We start from the raw sequence: 17,445 nt of genomic DNA, 5'->3' as shown, positions 1-17,445 counted from the left end.
TGGAAAAGGATTCGGAAAAAGCCCAACTATTAAATGAATACTTCAGCTCAGTCTTCACCCGAGAAGCGCCGGGGCTTGGCCCTCAGCTACAGACAAGGGTTGACTCAGTTGATCCGTTCAGTAGCTTCGAGTTTACGCCAAGCAGTGTCTACAGTGAGCTATCAAGGCTCAAGGTTAACAAGGCAATGGGGCCTGACAACCTACACCCCAGGGTGCTAAGGGAGCTGTGTGATGTCCTGGCGGAGCCACTGTCCAAGCTCTTCAACCTCTCCCTTAGCAAAGGCAGCGTTCCGTCGGACTGGAGGACGGCTAACGTCATTCCACTCCACAAGAAAGGCTCCAAGATGGAGACAGCAAACTACAGACCAGTAAGTCTAACATCGATAGTATGCAAACTAATGGAAACTCTGATAAAACACCAATTGGATAAGATCCTAGATGAGGAGAATCTACGGGATCCCCGTCAACATGGATTTACAAAAGGGAGATCGTGCCAATCCAACTTGATCAGCTTCTTTGACTGGGTGACGGGGAAGCTAGATATTGGGGAGTCCCTGGACATCGTGTACCTGGACTTTAGCAAAGCATTTGATAGCGTACCACACCGCAGGTTGCTGAACAAGATGAGTTCTATAGGATTAGGTGACACATTGACGAAATGGGTTGGGAACTGGCTTGGAGGTAGGCTTCAAAGGGTGGTGGTGAACGGCACACCCTCTAAAATGACGGAGGTGATCAGTGGAGTGCCACAGGGCTCGGTCTTGGGCCCAATCCTATTCAACATCTTTATAAGGGACTTGGCAGAAGGGCTTAGGGGTAAAATAACATTATTCGCCGATGACGCCAAACTAAGTAATGTAGTGGGCAAATGCACAATAGATGATGTTTCAATGCCCGACAACATGATGCACGACCTACTCCTACTGGAGCGCTGGTCTAGGTCCTGGCAACTCAGCTTCAATGCCAAAAAATGCAAAGTTATGCACCTAGGCAGTCAAAATCCATGCAAGACTTACACCCTAAATGGCGAGATCCTTACAAGAACTGAAGCAGAACGTGACCTAGGGGTGATCGTCAGTGAGGACATGAAGGCTGCCAATCAAGTGGAGCAAGCTTCATCCAAAGCAAGACAAGTCATGGGTTGCATACGCAGAGGCTTCGTCAGCCGAAAGCCGGAAGTCATTATGCCATTGTATAGATCCATGGTGAGGCCCCACCTGGAATACTGTGTGCAATTCTGGAGACCGCATTATCGTAAGGATGTGCTGAGACTGGAGTCGGTTCAGAGAATGGCCACTCGGATGGTCTCAGGACTCAAGGATCTCCCATACGAGGAACGGTTAAACAAATTGCAGCTATACTCACTCGAGGAGCGCAGAGAGAGGGGGGACATGATCGAGACGTTCAAGTATCTCTCGGGCCGCATAGAGACGGAGGAAGATATCTTCCTCTTCAAGGGTCCCACGACAACAAGAGGGCATCCGTGGAAAATTAGGGGAGGGAAACTACGAGCTGACACCAGGAAATTCTTTTTCACAGAAAGGGTGGTTGATCGCTGGAATAGTCTTCCACTACATGTGATCGAGGCCAGCAGCGTGCCTGATTTTAAGGCCAGATGGGATCGTCACGTGGGATCTATTCACAGGGCAAAAGAAGAGGAGGGATCTATTCACAGGGCAATGGTAGGGGAGGGACATTAGGGTGGGCAGACTGGATGGGCCTTGGCCCTTATCTGCCGTCTATTTCTATGTTTCTATGTAGCCCTTATCTGCCGTCATCTTTCTATGTTTCTATGACTTGTGATGAGCTGGAGTGAGTGAGCATCAGTCCTGTCCATAGAACCCCCTAAACTACCAGGGAGATTCCAGATAGGTCTGAGGGGGGTGAGCTAGAGAGGTAGGGGCTGGGGGGGCGGGAATATTTATTTATTTTTCTCTCCCATTCTCCCTAAAGAGCTCAGAATGGGTTACAGGTTAACATACATAATATACAGTTTACAGATTAAATTTGCCATAGTTACAATTCAAGATTTCTCAATACAAGTTTTTATCCTAACATGACACATACCAAGGATCTAGTACGAATAAACATTTCTTTGTAATCCATTGGTCATGGCGGGGGAGTTAGGCGAATAGGTATGCTTTTACTGCTTTCCTAAAATCAAGAAGTCTTCAAGGGATCTGATCTGTGGGGGGAAGTTGATTCCAGTGGCTTGGTATGAAGTGGGAGTAGGAATGTCGTTTGGCAGTTTAAGGGCATAATCAAGGTGCATTTTGAGGTATATTTCATCCTAGGAATGGTGGCACCTGTTCGGCACTTACTGAGGAAGCTTGGTTGTCATGTAGCCTGGCATCATGTTATGCAAGTATCTGAATGCTAGCATCAGGCCTTTGATGACACGTTTGGCTACGGGTAGCCAGTGAACAGATGATAGAGCCTGGGAGACAGGGTCATGGGCATGGAGGTTTTTTAAGAAGTCTGATTGCCGCATTTTGTACATGCTGAAGACATTGTATGTTCTTCGCTGTGAGACTGTTGAATAGTGCATTGCAGTAGTTCATGCAGAGAGGACTAAGGCAAGTAGTTCTTTATTTTTCGGAGTTTTTGCAGATAGTAAAATGAGGAAGATACCACCTGAGATTGAAGCGTCTACATCAGTGACCTCTTGCAACAGACTCGTGAAATTGCCACTAGAAGTCATGGCAGCCATTTTGAGAGAAGAGTCAGCATTGTCAAGAGCAACTAGGAATCACTCCTGCCCTGACTATACTCCTAGACCACCACATCTGCCAGGGCTTGTATGATAGACCCAAGGGGGGGGTTCACCTACATGTAGACAGGGGTGAGAAGCAGCATCTGTTCAGAGGGGAAGAGGAGGACGGGAGAGAGAGAAACAGGATAAAGCTTCCACTGAAACCACATGGTCAGTTTTGACTAAAACAATATCATGGCCTTAGCTTTTTGGCCGAAACTGAAATAAGACAGAAAAAGGACTGCAGGTCAGTTTTGGCATGGTAACCGAAACCAAAATTGAAATTTGGTTGGCCTCTAAAGGTAATCTTTATGAGTTTGTATTTCTAAGGAAAATGTCAAAAAAACTGAATTTTGAAGCTGTATTAAGCTAAAGTTCCCTTCACACAGTCCTAGCTGACACAATATAAAGCCCCTTTGTTGAAATTATAAGAAAGGAATGTAGAGTCAAAGCAGAAATTGCTAATTCACTGCCTTGGGTGAATCTCTTCATAAAGACAGTTGATAAATCCCAATAAATAAATAAATATAATAAATAAGTGCACCTTTTGGTTCACCATAGCAACCTGCTAACATAGCAACCTGATATAAGAGATATAGAATAGGTGGACAGGGAGCCCAAATACTGACTGCTGGGTACATCTTGATAAAGATCTGTACTGAATTGCAAACAAAGGATATTGCTATGATTTTAATACCTTGCACATGTGTATGTGGTTGCAATTTTTTCCCTTGAATATTTATCCTTTATTTAGATAATTGAGAGCAATTTTCAAACTATTCTCATCAGGATAAAGCCAATGCATACTTTTAACTCACTGGCTTTACATCAGTGTTCCGAGGAGGCGAAGTACACATTCATGGAATGCATCCTTTGAATGCAACTTCAAGTCCATGTGTTTATATATTTATTAACTGACTGACATTTATTCCTCAACTAATCACTACAGAGCAGTACTAGTAGTTATTAGTACTCATTGTTCATTTACAATCGATTCAAAATACAGCCACTTATAATGAATAGATCAAAGTTTGAGAGGATAACTTCTCTGTCCTTGCACTAGCTATCAATTAAAGTGCAAACAGAAGTTAAGATTGTAGGGCTACCTTTATTAAGCCATGGTAGCGGTTTCTAATGTGGTCCGGTGAGGTAACTGCTCCAATGCTCATAGGAATTCTATGAGCGTCTGAGCCGTTACCTCGCCAGGTCGTGGTAGAAACCTCTACTGCAGTTTAGTAAAACCCAATTCAGGTTTTTCTTTTTAAGATTTTATTTAATCTGATCTGAGATTTCCAAGTCACATTATGCCTAAATACAGTAGATTAAAGGCGACTTACAATGCAATTTAAATAGATACAATTTAGTATATTGTATGAGCCCAAATCACTTGACTGTAAATTTTTGTCTTTGCTCTACTGATAGACTAGGTAAACACCTTCATGTGAATAAACTGGATCTTTTATTTATTTATTTATTTACAATGGCTCATTTATCATCGTCCCAGAAGAAAGTTTTGTGAAGTAGCACTGTAATTACTGAACTCTCTTCTGTTGAAACTTGGGTGGTATCATATTATATTTGTTTTCATAAACTACAGGCAGTCCCCAGTTTAAGAACACCTGACTTATGTCAAACTCGTATTTACGAACCGGAGTCCGGCCTCTCGCTTCCTGTGTCAGTGCTCCCCTTCTTCCTCCCTTCCCTGTCCCAATGCGCCCCTCATCGTCTTTCCCTCCATTCTGTGTCCCAAATTTGTGCCTCCCGCATGTGTTTACCTCCTCTGGCCAGCTCCCTCCTCCCATCGCACTTCTCTTTGCATAGCTGCAGCTCGTGGCTGACCCGGAAGCCTCATGCCTCCCACAGGTGTCTCTACCTCCTCTGGCTGGCTCTCTTCTCCTAGTGGCACTTCTCTTCATGAAGCCGCAGACGCTGGTTCCAGCATGAGGCTCGCGGCTGACCCTGAAGCCTTCCCTCACGTCAGAGGGCTTCCAGGTCAGCCATGAGCCGTGTTCAGGAACCAGCGGCCGCAGCTTCGTAAAGAGAAGTGCTTCTGGGAGGAGAAAGCCAGCTAGAGGAGGTAAATACCCACAGAAGGCACGAAGGGTCAGCTGCGTACAGGAACCATGGCCCTGGCTTTGCAAAGAGAACTGCGATGGGAGGAGGGAGCTGGCCAGAGATAAATACCCACGGGAGACACAAATTTGGAATGGAGGGAAAGATGATGGGGGCATGTTGGGAAACGGAAGGGAGGAGAAGGGTCGCATCTGGACTGGAAGTGTGTAAGAAGGGGAGTGTTGACATGAAAGGGGAGAAGCAGGGTCACATGGGACACAAACTTCGTACAAATGATGGAAGGAAGAAAGAAAGGAGGGAGGGAGGGAAAGACATGCTACGGTAGGGGAGGGAATAGAAAGGTGAATTGTTGGGCATGGGTGAATGAATGAGAGGGGAAGATTGCACATGGGGAAATGAAGAAAGTGGTGAATTGTTGGGCATAGGGAGGGGGGGAGAAAAATATTGGACATGGTGGTGGGAGACACGCGAGGTACAGATGCATGTTGGATGTGGTGGTGGAGAGGGAACAGTGGGATGGATGAAGAACAAAAGTGTAAACTTTCTATTTTTTATTTCCATTTAAACTACAGTATTTTGCTTTGAGGACTGTTTCTTTAATGTTTTTATAGACTGTGTACTGTACAGGATCTGAATTACATACAAATTCAACATTAGAACGGTTTAAAAAAAAAAACATAACTCGTTCTTAACTTGGGGACTGCCTGCACTAAAAACTTGGCTATTTCAGAAATATCTTCTTAACGAGTATGTTAATTTTAGTTACATAATTTTATTTTGTTTTATCATTTGATCTCTATGCTTTTTTTTGATTGAGTGACAGTATATTAAAAAAAGTTATGTATCGGTATTATTAGCATTTTCATTGCATTGAGAGAGGGCAAATTTTAGACAAGTGAACTAATGCACTCCCTGAAACACACACACGAGTGAAATGGTGGTTTGAAAAGTTTGTTAAAAAACACGTTAAACAACGTAGTTTCCATTGAAGGCTATACACTTACGGTCTCTTTTACAAAGCCATGCTAGCGGCTGTGCTAACGGCCCTGAAGCCCATAGAGATTTAAAGGGCTTCGGGGCTGTTGCCACATGGCTTTGTAAAAGAGGCCGTTAGTCCAGAGAGTTTTCAGTTTTTTCATATCCTAGGAAAACTAGCCCTCAATGGAGGTTACGTTGTTTAACTTGTTTTTTTAACAAACTTTTCAAACCACTCTCGAATTATACCAGGGCATGTCATCCAACCCTACACTAGCTAAGAATTTTCAAGCACCAATCTGACCTATATGTAACTTGTTAAATTAGTTTCCTTATTTTCTTACTACTGCTACTCTATCTTATCTATCTAAACTGTGAACCCCTCCACCAAAAATTTTTTTTGTCGTATCTTCCATAGAACTCGTCAGATTCTTATGAGATTTAGTGCATCATGTCCTGAATGAAGTTGATGTAAAATGTTGTAAATATTTCTCACTGCACCACAACACTACTTTGTGAAAATTAGGTTGCAAGTCCTGTGTTGCAACCTAATTTGGTTTGTTAGTAGCTGAAGTTTAGCCTATCACACATCACGTTTTTGTGATGACGTCAAGTCGCCCGGTTCGTTCGTCTTTTTGTTCGAGCCGGGCGCGTCTCGCAGTCCCAGAACCATTTTGAGAGGAGCCAGCTTTACAATTGTGGCGTTGGAAGAAGCGGGAGACATTTGGACATTGGATTTTTCCCCTGAAGTAGCCTTCTAGGCGAAACAGAAAGACTTTTCTGTCGGGATAAGGAATTGAGAATCTTTTGAGTCACTTCGCATCTTCAAATGAGTGGATGTTTTTCTCTTACTTTTGTTCCAAACTCCATGCCTCAACAATTGCTTTTACCCGTAAAGTTGAGCTGTAGCCCTCGTCTATTTTGTAGTTAGTTTGGGATCCTGTTCATGCTATGAATATGTTCTAATATATTGGACTCTGCTTATATTGCTCACACTAAAAAACCTTTTGAAAAAAATCATTGAAAAATATTAACTGTGCATGAATGAAAATTATTTATTTAAATGTACACGGAGTTTTTTAAATAAATCAGTGATGATGGGAGTTGGCTCGGGTACTTGTGTAGTCCCGGCCTCTCGCAATTGAGGTTTATTTTTCTCCGTTGTGTTATACTTTATTATATTGATGGTGTGATGTCAACAGTTTCTGTTAATGTGGTATGAATGATTCCCTGCTGCTAAAACATTATTTTCAATACTTTTCATATACATTTTGATATACACGATTGAATTCCTTTATACATCTAGTTGTATAACCTACTGTAGTGGTGTACCATTAGATACAGTAGGTTTTTATCTGTTCCTGGAGGGCTCACAATAACATATAAAGGAATTAAGGTGGTATTGGTACCTGGGTCCTTTTGTTTAATAACTTATGCTTTAGAGCAGTGGTCTCAAACTCGTGGCCCGAGGGCCACATGTGGGCCGTCTGGTACTATTTTGAGACTCTCGGTATGTTTATCATAATCACAAAAGTAAAATAAAACAGTTTCTTGATCATATGTCGCTTTAGCTATAAATTACAATATTAGTATTAAGACTTAGCCAAAAGAAAGATTTATAAACTATAAAAAGTTTTACCTCATGCTAAATTATCATTTCTTTAATAAGACATTAACTACTTTTTTCTGAGGCCCTCCAAGTACCTACAAATCCAAACTGTGGCCCTGCAAAGGGTTTGAGTTTGAGACCACTGCTTTAGAGCAAGACAAAATTCAGACATTTAGACTAGTGTGACAATCCCTTAAGTGGGTACCTCCTTGAAAGAACTCTGATACCACACAGGGAGTGCCTATTCTCTAACAACATCTAGGCACCCAGATTTCATTTTAGACTATTAGTATAAGCCAACATTGATGCACCTTAAATTATCTGCCTCAGTTATATCCCAGCCTTACAGCTGGAGTAACAGAGTACACCCACATATAGCCAGTTCCTCCCCAATTCTGCCCCTATAACACCCATGTGGAGCTTGCCCCAGTAATCATTTTGTGATGATATATACAGTGGCACTGCTTAGTTAAGTCTCAGTGAATTAAGCAGGTAGAGCGTGATTTAAGCAGGTAGGGGCCTCTCCTACCTGTTTAGATCACTTTGAACATCAGGCCCTAATTTTTTCAAGACATGGTGGTAAGCCAAATGCACATCCTTTAGGAACTACAAGGGGCAGAAGCAAGTGGGATTTTGTTCCTGCCCCAAGCAGTGGGTAGCTAGGGTGGGAGGCACCCAGGGCAGTGGCACCCCCCCCCCCCGTGTCTTCCTCTCCACTCCTTCTGTGCCCCCACCCCACACTCGCACCCTCTCTTCCCACCCCCATACATCTCTAAATCTTTGCCAATGTGAGCAGCTTCTCTGGCCTGCTGTTCACACTGAGGTTAGCTTTCCCTCTGCCGTCACTTCCTTATTCTGCAACCTGGAAGTGATTTCAGAAGGAGCCAGGCTGGCGTGAGCAGCAGGCCAGAGTAGTTGCTCATGCTGGTGAAGATTTATAGAGGTACGGGGTGGGGGAAGGGAGGACATGAACATGATATGTGTGTGTGTGGGGGGGGGGGGTCGGAGAGGTGCCGGCACCTGGGGCGGTTCGTTTCTCCGCCCTCCCTTACTATGCCACTGACCCCCAAGCACCACTAGACTGCTAGGGCTGGTAGATAGGCTCAGGGGGGAGTGGCAGGTGGTGGGGAGGGGGGAGGAGGAAGTGATCTTCTGCTGGGATTCAGTGGGATTGGTGGGAGAGGGGATCATATGGACTCCTCTTATGCAGGTCAAGGCCAAAATTCAACTGGGACCCATTGTGGTGGCTAGCTTCAGTCTATTCAAGCTCAGATATTCAACATGCCAGTGCTTGAACATGGCCTGGAATTGTACATCTGGGGCTAATTTAGCTTGTGATGGGCAGCATTTTAGAAAATGCTGACTGCCACTGACTGAATATTGACCAATTATTGTGTGATAAATCAATTTAACCTACGTACGTCAGTGGTCTCTAACATGTGACCCTAGGGCTGCATGCAGCCCCCAAATCTTCCATTGTGACCCTCAAACAGTTGGCTGAAATTCTCTTCAAATTCTGTAAATGCATTAATTTTAATTTTGCCCACTTGATATGGTAACTGGAAACAATCTTAAGTATGTTACCCGGGTATCTCATTTATTGAATTTGTTACTGTTGACATTCCAAAATAAAGTTTTAGAACAGTGTTCTTCAACCACCAGTCCATGGACCGATGCTGGTCCACAGAAATTTCCTGCTGGTCCACAGGACCGACATGTGCATCAGGCCCAAAACTGTGTTCTTCAAGTGCCGGTCCGTGGTGCGATCGATGCGTTGTTAATGATTATATTGTATGTATATATGAAAAATGAATGGAAAAAATAGTGTTACACAATTAGGACTATGGGGGCAGGTTCTGGGGTGGAGATTGGGTAGAGATGGGCAGGGTCTGGCCCACGACTTAGCCCAGTGTTCTTCCACCGCCGGTCTGTGGACTGATGCCGGTCCACAAAATAATTCTTTTATTTCTGCCGGTCCATAGGTATAAAAAGGTTGAAGAACACTGTTTCAGAACATATCCTTGAAGTGTTGTAGAATCAATATTAGCATTATTTTTAATGTTTAATACACAGTCTGAACAAGCAGGTCAAGGCAATTTACAAAATTAGTAGTATGTGTAGGCTTGAAATCTTTTGGTGGCCCTCAGACATTTCTTGAAGTCAAGTTGCGGCCCTTTACACAAAAAAGGTTTGAGACCACTGACTTTTGTTATACATGGATTAGTACATATTAACCCTCCTCCTTTTTTTTTTTTACAAAACCATGCTAGCAGTTGCCGCTGCGGTAACTTCCTCGAAGCCCATAGGGATTTAAACGGCTTCAGGACTTTTACTGTACGGCAGCTACTAGTGTGGTTTTGTAAAAGAGGTGGTAAAGCATTCTAATATATAGAAATACGATGGCAGATAAAGGCCAAATGGCCCATCCAGTCTGCCAATCCTCAGTAACCATTATCTCTTCCTCTCTCCAAGAGATCCCACGTGCCTGTCCCACTCTTTCTTCAATTCAGACACAATCTCTGTCTCCATCATCTCTTCTAGGAGACTGTTCCATGCACCTACCACCCTTCATGCATCTACCACCCTTTCTGTAAAAAAAGTATTTCCTTAGATTACTCCTGAGCCTATCACCTCTTAACTTCATCCAATGCCTTCTCATTCCAGAGTTTCCTTTCAAATGAAAGAGAGACTCGACTCATGCGCATTTACACATCTCTATCATATCTCCCACCTTTCCTCCAAATTACACATATTGAAATCTTTAAGTCTGTTCCCATATACCTTATGATGAAGACCACACACCATTTAAGAGGCTTCTACACCAACTCCATCCTTTTTATATCTTTTTGAAGGTGTGGTCTCCAGAATTGTACACAATATTCTAAATGAGGTTTCACCAGAGTCTTGTACAGGGGCATCAATATCTCCTTTTTCATCCTGGCCATACTTTTCCCTAGCATCTTTCTAGCTTTCCTCGTCAGCTTTTCAACCTGTTTGGCCACAATACATACAATCACACCCCAGTGTGGATTAAAAACTGGATGGTGGATAGAAAACAGAGTGGGGGTAAATGGACAACACTCGGACTGGAAAAGCGTCACTAGTGGAGTGCCGCAGGGTTTAGTGATTGGACACATGCTATTCAACATAGTAACATAACATATTTATAAATGACCTGGAAATTGGTAAGACAAGTGAGGTGATTAAATTTGCAGACGATACGAAGTTATTCAGAGTAGTGAAGACGCAGGAGGATTGCAAAGACCTGCAATGTGACAAACATGCTCGAGAAATAGGCCACGAAATAGCAAATGAGGTTTAACATGGATATGTGTAAGGTAACATAACATAGTAACATAGTAAATGTCGGCAGATAAAGACCTGAACGGTCCATCCAGTCTGCCCATAAGTTATATCCATTAAAAATGCATGATTAAATTAACTTGTGTCTTTGTCGGTAACAAAAATCTTATACACGAATACAGGATGTGTGGTGGAGTACTTGGAGAGACACCCCCTCCCCAGGAAAGAGACTTGGGAGTACTGGTCGACAAGTCAATGAAGCCATCCACGCAATGTGCGGCAGCAGTGATAAGGGCGAACAGAATGCTAAGAATGATTAAGAAGGGGATCATGAACAGATCGGAAAAGGTCATCATGCCGCTGTACAGGGCATAGTATGCCCTCACCTGGAATACTGCGTCCAGCACTGTTTGCTGTACATGAAGAAGGACATAGTACTACTCAAAAGGGTCCAGAGAAGGGGCTGGAGGAGTTGCCGTACAGTAAGAAATTAGAGAAATTGGGCCTCTTCTCCCTTGAAAAGAGGAGACAGAGGGGACATGATTGAAACATTCAAGATAATGAAGGGAATAGACTTAGTAGATAAAGACGGGTTGTTCACCCTCTCCAAGGCAGAAAGAATGAGAGGGCACTTTCTAAAGTTAAAAGGGGATAGATTCCGTACAAACGTAAGGAAGTTCTTCTTCACCCAGAGAGTGGTAGAAAACTGGAACGCTCTTCTGGACGCTGTTATAGGGGAAAACACCCTCCAGGGATTCAAGACAAAGTTAGACAAGTTCATACTAGAACGTACGCAGGTAAGGCTAGTCTCAGTTAGGGCACTGGCCTTCGACCTAAGGGCTGCTGCGTGAGCGGACTGCTGGGAACGATGGACCACAGGTCTGACCCAGCGGCAATTCTTATGTTCTTCTGTCGTGCATAAAAGATCTTCACCCCCTAAACTATACCATTCCCTAGGGTTTTTGCAGCCCAAATGCATGACCTTGCATTTATTAGCATTAAATTTTAGTTGCCAAATTTCAGACCATTCTTCAAGCTTCGCTAGGTCTTTCTTTATGTTATTCACACCATACTGGGTGTCTACTCTATTGCAGATTTTTGGTATTATCCGCAAAGAGGCAAATCTTATCTGACAGCCCTTCAGTAATATCACTTATAAAAATGTTAAAAAGAACAGGCCCATGAACTGAACTTTGAGGCACATCACTGGTAACATCCTTTTCCTCAGAGCAATCTCCATTGACCACTACCCTCTCTCGCCTTCCACTCAACCAGTTCCTGACCTAGCCCATCACTTTGGGGCCCATCCTGAGGGCATTCAGTTTATTTATTGGACATCTGTGTGGAACACTGTCATAAGCTTTGCTAAAATCTAATCTAGCATACTCCTCCCCTCTATCCAATTATCTGGTATGAAACAAATCATAAACATTAAGGGGGAAAAAAAAAGCTGAAATGAACTGACATCTCTCCAACAATTTTTGCCATGCACACATTGCTATTTTCCTATCCCTTCTGGGGTTAATGCCGATTATAAATATTTAGTGCTTCTACTTTTTCAAATCACCTTCCTCATATTCCTTATTAGTTCTGCACATCCTTATTCACTGGTTTGGCTATAAAAAAAAAAAAAAAAAAAGTTTATCGCCTGGTTTTATTTTCTTAGATACAATTGTTCTTCATCTTGTGCCATTGCGGCTTCCTCAGTTTTTCCAGTTCTCTTTCCGAGACCCTTTGTACTTTTCTAGTGTATGTTCTATGCTCTGATAATATAAGAACATCTTACAAGTAGCATCAATTTCAAAAGAAAAGGGACAGTTAAAATTGCATTGTGTTTACAGATTGTTATGGTATGGGCTTTTCAGAAAAGACAAAGGCCAGTTACCATATGTCGAGCTGTTGAAGAGTTCGATGTTGAAGAATGCATAGCCCCCTTTTGTCATTCCTTTTCGATGTGCAGCTAACATAATGGTCCTTACGGTGTCAGCACTGGCACATATTATCACAACTAATGGAAAAGAAAGGAAAAAAAAAATTACAGGTAAGAAGTGGTTCTTTCGATATTTTAAGGCAGTTAAGATTGTCACATATTAAAGATGAGGTTGATACTGTGCAAGGAAGTCTCTACAAAAAGATAAGTTGATAACTTATCCAGTTCTTTTTTTGCAAACTTTCAGCTGTAATATCAGTTCATGTAGGGCCTCTGAAATTTAAAATGCATAATTATACGTAAGATAAGCTGGATATTTATGAAGTTCTATATAACCAGATAGTGGCTGAATTCATCACAAGATGTTCAGCCAAAAAGCTGTGTTCACTGGGACTAATTTTTTTTTTTTTTAAAGTCGACTTACATAGTTTACTTCAAAGTTAACTGCATAAATCCTTTCAAATATCAACACTAGTTTATTTGCTGCATTTTAAGATGACTTATATTCTATATCATGCTCACCTAAATTTCATAGCGAACAACTCCAAAGGAGGGATGGCCATGGAAAGGGGCATTCCCAGAATTTAAGCACAATGCTATAGAATACCTGCATTTGTGTACCTAACGGCCATTAATCGGGTGCAAATACTTACACCAGCCTTAGGCAGATGCAAATGTTTACACCCAGGTTAGGCGCAAAGGCCCTGATTCTATAAAAGAAGCCTATAACTAGGCATCTAGATCTTGATCGAGGAACCTAAAAATGTTTTTAATTGGTGCTGATAATTAAAAACACCATTAAAAAAATTAATTTGTTTGTAGGTGCCTACACCGAGGTGTCTACCAGCAAGTAGACATGTTAGGGGCGGATTTGGGGCAGAATTTGGGCTTGGATCGAGTAAAGTGTCAGTGTTTTACTGGCTTAATATACCGGCACCTCAGGTGTATGCGCCTAGCGGTAGCCAAGAGTTTAGGCGCCGCTAGGTGCGATTCTACAAACAGCGCCTGCTTTTCTAGGCACCTACCAAGTTAGGCATGATTGTATAAAGGACACCTAGGGCTCCTTTTCCAAAGCCACGCTAGCGGGGTTAACGCACGTGACTTTTCATCATGCGCTAACCCCCGCGCTGGCCAAAAACTACCACCTGCTCAAGAGGAGGCAGTAGCGGCTAGCGCATCCAGCGGTTTAGCGCATGCTATAACGCGCGTTAAACCGCTAGCGCACCTTTGTAAAAGGAGCCCCTAGTGGTTGATTGACAACCAAGTGGACTGGCACCTATTTGATGCAGTTAGGTGCTATTTAAATAATTAGATACTAAGGGGGAATTTCTGTATAGCAGTGGTCCCCAAACCCTGTCCTGGAGGACCACCAAGCCAGTGGGATTTTTGGGATAGCCTTAATGAATATGCATGAGAGAGATTTGCATAATGGAGGTGACAGGTATGCAAACCTGCTCCATGCATATTCATTAGGGCTATCCCAAAAACCCAACTGGCCTGGTGGTCCTCCAGGACAGGGTTGGGGACCACTGCTATATAGGACGCTGGTCTCAACAGCCACCTAAGTGGCTGCTGAGAATCGCACCTTGGCGTCCTATATACAATCGCGTCTGTCCTCATGTTCAGACGCCTAACCCCATCTAACCACCTGATTCTCTAACCAATATTCATGTCACAGGTGCCAGTTAGAGAATCACATTGCCGCTGAGCTGATTGCGGCAAGGGAATCTCCCTGCTGTGACCAGCTCAGTGGCATTAGCCGAAACCCCCCCCCCCCCAGCTGTGAAGTGGCCGGCAGGAGGGATGGGCACTCCTCCTGCTGCAGACATTTGGGGGAGGGGCTTCGGGGGAAGGAGTGGGCATCCCTCCTGCCGGGGGATGTCTCAGGGGCAAGAGGAATTGGGCACTACTACTACCGTGGACATTCGGAGGGGGGGGGCTTCAACAGGAGGGAATGGGAATCCCTTCTAGTCGACTTCATGGGGGGATTGGGGGACGGGCTCCCTGCTGCAGCCACTAAACTGATCGTGGCATGGATGGAAAAATTATGTACTTACCTGTTAATTTTCTTTCCTTTAGAAGCAGCAGATGAATCCAGAGACAAGTGGGATAGCTCACATCGACCAGCAGGTGGAGATAGAGAAACTGATTAACAGGTGGCCTTATATACTGGTATTCCTCCTGTCCATTCAGTTATGCTCCTTGCCCAAGCATCCAGATATAGGAGAATGAGCATCCAAAAAACTTCTTTCCAGTAGCGAAATTCAAACATCAAACTAAAGAACTCAACTACCAACAATAACCCAACCGAAACTGGCACACAAACCATAGGCATATCGTACACAAAAAGGGTGGGGCTCTGGATTCATCTGCTGCTTCTAAAGGAAAGAAAATTAACAGGTAAGTACATAATTTTTCCTTCCTTAGCATAGCAGCAGATGAATCCAGAGACAAGTGGGATGTAGCAAAGCAAAACTCAAACCGGGTGGGAAGCCAATGCCACCTCCGCAATAACTGACGCGCCAAAACTAGCCTCCTCACGGGCCGCCACATCCAATCGGTAATGCTTCGAAAAGGTATTCCCAGAAGACCAAGTAGCCGCGTGGCAAATCTCCTCCAAGGAAAGGCCCCCGGACTCTGCCCAAGATGTGGCCAACGCTCGAGTCGAATGAGCACGCAGCTGCTCTGGCAACCGTTTCCCCGCTATCAAATAAGTCGAAGCAATCGTTTCTTTGACCCAACGAGCAATGGAAGCCTTAGATGCAGCCATGCCCTTGTTCTTGCCCGCGAACAACACGAACAGGTGATCCGACCGAAAGTCGTTAGTCACCCCCAAATAATGCAGAACAATCCGGCGGACATCCAGGAAACGCAAAGACGAAAAGCGCTCCCCCCAATCCTCCTGCCGAAAAGCCGGGAGGAACAAACACTGGTTCACATGAAAGGAAGAAACCACCTTAGGCAGAAAGGATGGCACCGTCCGAACAGACACCCCAGCATCCGAAATGCGCAAAAAGGGATCCCTGCAAGATAGCGCCTGCAACTCCGACACCCGTCGAGCCGAAGCCATAGCCACTAAAAACACCGTCTTCAACGTGACATCTTTCAGAGTAGCAGTAGATAAAGGCTCAAAAGGTGCCGCCCGCAATCCCCCAAGGACAAGTTTAAGACTCCACGCGGGACAGTTGTTTCACAGGAGGCCGGATATGGTGAACCCCCTCGAGGAATCGAGCCACGTCTGGCTGCGACGCGAGCGCAGAACCAGAGACCCGACCCCTGTAACAAGCAATGGCCGCCACCTGAACCTTCAGGGAATTATAGGCCAACCCTTTAGCAACGCCCTCCTGTAGAAAGGAAAGAATAGCCGACAGAGACGCCTGGAAGGGCGAAATACCCTGCCCCCTACACCAGGACTCAAAAACTCTCCAGACTCTAGCATAGGAGGCAGAGGTAGAAATCTTTTTAGCTTGAAGAAGAGTTGAAATAACCTGTTCCGAATAGCCCCTACATCTCAGCCGCGACCGTTCAAGAGCCAGGGCGTAAGACCAAAGTGGGACGGATTTTCCATGGATATTGGACCCTGAGTTAGTAAGTCTGGAGTCACTGGGAATGTCAGACGATCGCCCGCCGACAACTGTATCAGATCCGCGTACCACGGCCGACGCGGCCAATCCGGAGCCACCAGGATCACCCTGCCCTGAAAGCGAGAGATGCGGTGCAACACCCGACCTATCATCGGCCAAGGAGGAAATACATACAGAAGGCAACCCGGAGGCCACGGGAGGGCTAACGCGTCCACCCCCTCCGACTCCTGTTCCTTGCGTCTGCTGAAGTACCGAGGAAGCTTCGCATTGCGGGACGAGGCCATAAGATCCATCTCCGGAAGACCCCACCGTAGGACCAGCAGATCGAACGCCCGAGCGGACAGCTCCCATTCGCCTGGATCGAGAAGATTTCTGCTGAGAAAATCCGCCAGAACGTTTTCGTGACCCGCAATGTGTGCCGCTGAGAGAAGAGGAACATGCACCTCCGCCCATCGAAATAGAACCATCGCCTCTTCGGCCAACTGAGGACTCCGGGTACCCCCCTGGCGATTGATATACGCCACTGCTGTAACGCTGGTCGGATGGTCCTGAATCATGGACTGAAACGCCAGAAGCGCAAGCCTGATCGCCCTCAACTCCAGCATATTGATCGACCACTGGGCCTCCTCCGAGGACCAAACACCCTGTGCCGACGCCTGCAGGCACTGTGCTCCCCAGCCCAGAAGACTGGCATCCGTCGTAATCACGACCCAATCCGGAGTCGCCAGCGGCATGCCCCGGAATAGATTGAATTTGCTGAGCCACCACCCCATGCTGCGGGCCGCCTGAGGACTCCACTGTAGACGCCGATCGTAGTCCTGCGACACCGGGGACCACCGGGAAAGTAGCGACTTCTGCAACGGCCTCATGTGGAACCGGGCCCAAGGGACCACCTCCAGAGCCGCCACCATCGAGCCCAGAACCTGTACATAATCCCAAACCCGAGGCCTGGGCGAACTGAGAAGCAGACGAACCTGAGACTGTAACTTCTCTCCCCGGTCCCGGGGTAGAAACACCTTCCCCAGTCAAGTTTCGAACCTCACTCCCAGATGCTCCAACGACTGGGACGGGGACAGAGAGCTCTTGGGAAAGTTGATGATCCACCCCAAAGACTGAAGGAGAGAGATCACTCTCTGAGTCACCGACAAACTCTCCCGCCTGGAAGAGGCGCGGATCAACCAGTCGTCCAAGTAAGGGTGCACACGAATTCCTTCTTTGC

General features: G+C 45.1%; 1 protein-coding gene across 6 annotated transcripts in view; it reads right to left on the bottom strand.

Annotated features, from left to right (window-relative positions):
* The window catches only part of NPR3 (natriuretic peptide receptor 3), a 147,643-nt gene that overhangs the window by 106,623 nt on the left and 23,575 nt on the right, over positions 1–17,445 (bottom strand). For all 6 annotated transcript variants that reach the window (XR_004538306.1, XR_004538307.1, XR_004538308.1 and 3 more), the window contains exon 2: positions 12,598–12,720. Coding sequence is in view for 3 of the 6 variants with exons in the window: in XM_033933273.1 (XP_033789164.1) it covers positions 12,598–12,720 (123 nt within the window). In the remaining 3 variants the exon portion in view is untranslated. The remainder of the gene's footprint in view (positions 1–12,597; positions 12,721–17,445) is intronic.

This window comes from Geotrypetes seraphini, chromosome 1 (assembly GCF_902459505.1).
Source record: "Geotrypetes seraphini chromosome 1, aGeoSer1.1, whole genome shotgun sequence".
Taxonomy (NCBI): Eukaryota; Metazoa; Chordata; class Amphibia; order Gymnophiona; family Dermophiidae; genus Geotrypetes; species Geotrypetes seraphini.
Note: the sequence above shows the minus strand (reverse complement) of the source record. Positions and strands in the feature narration are given on the sequence as shown.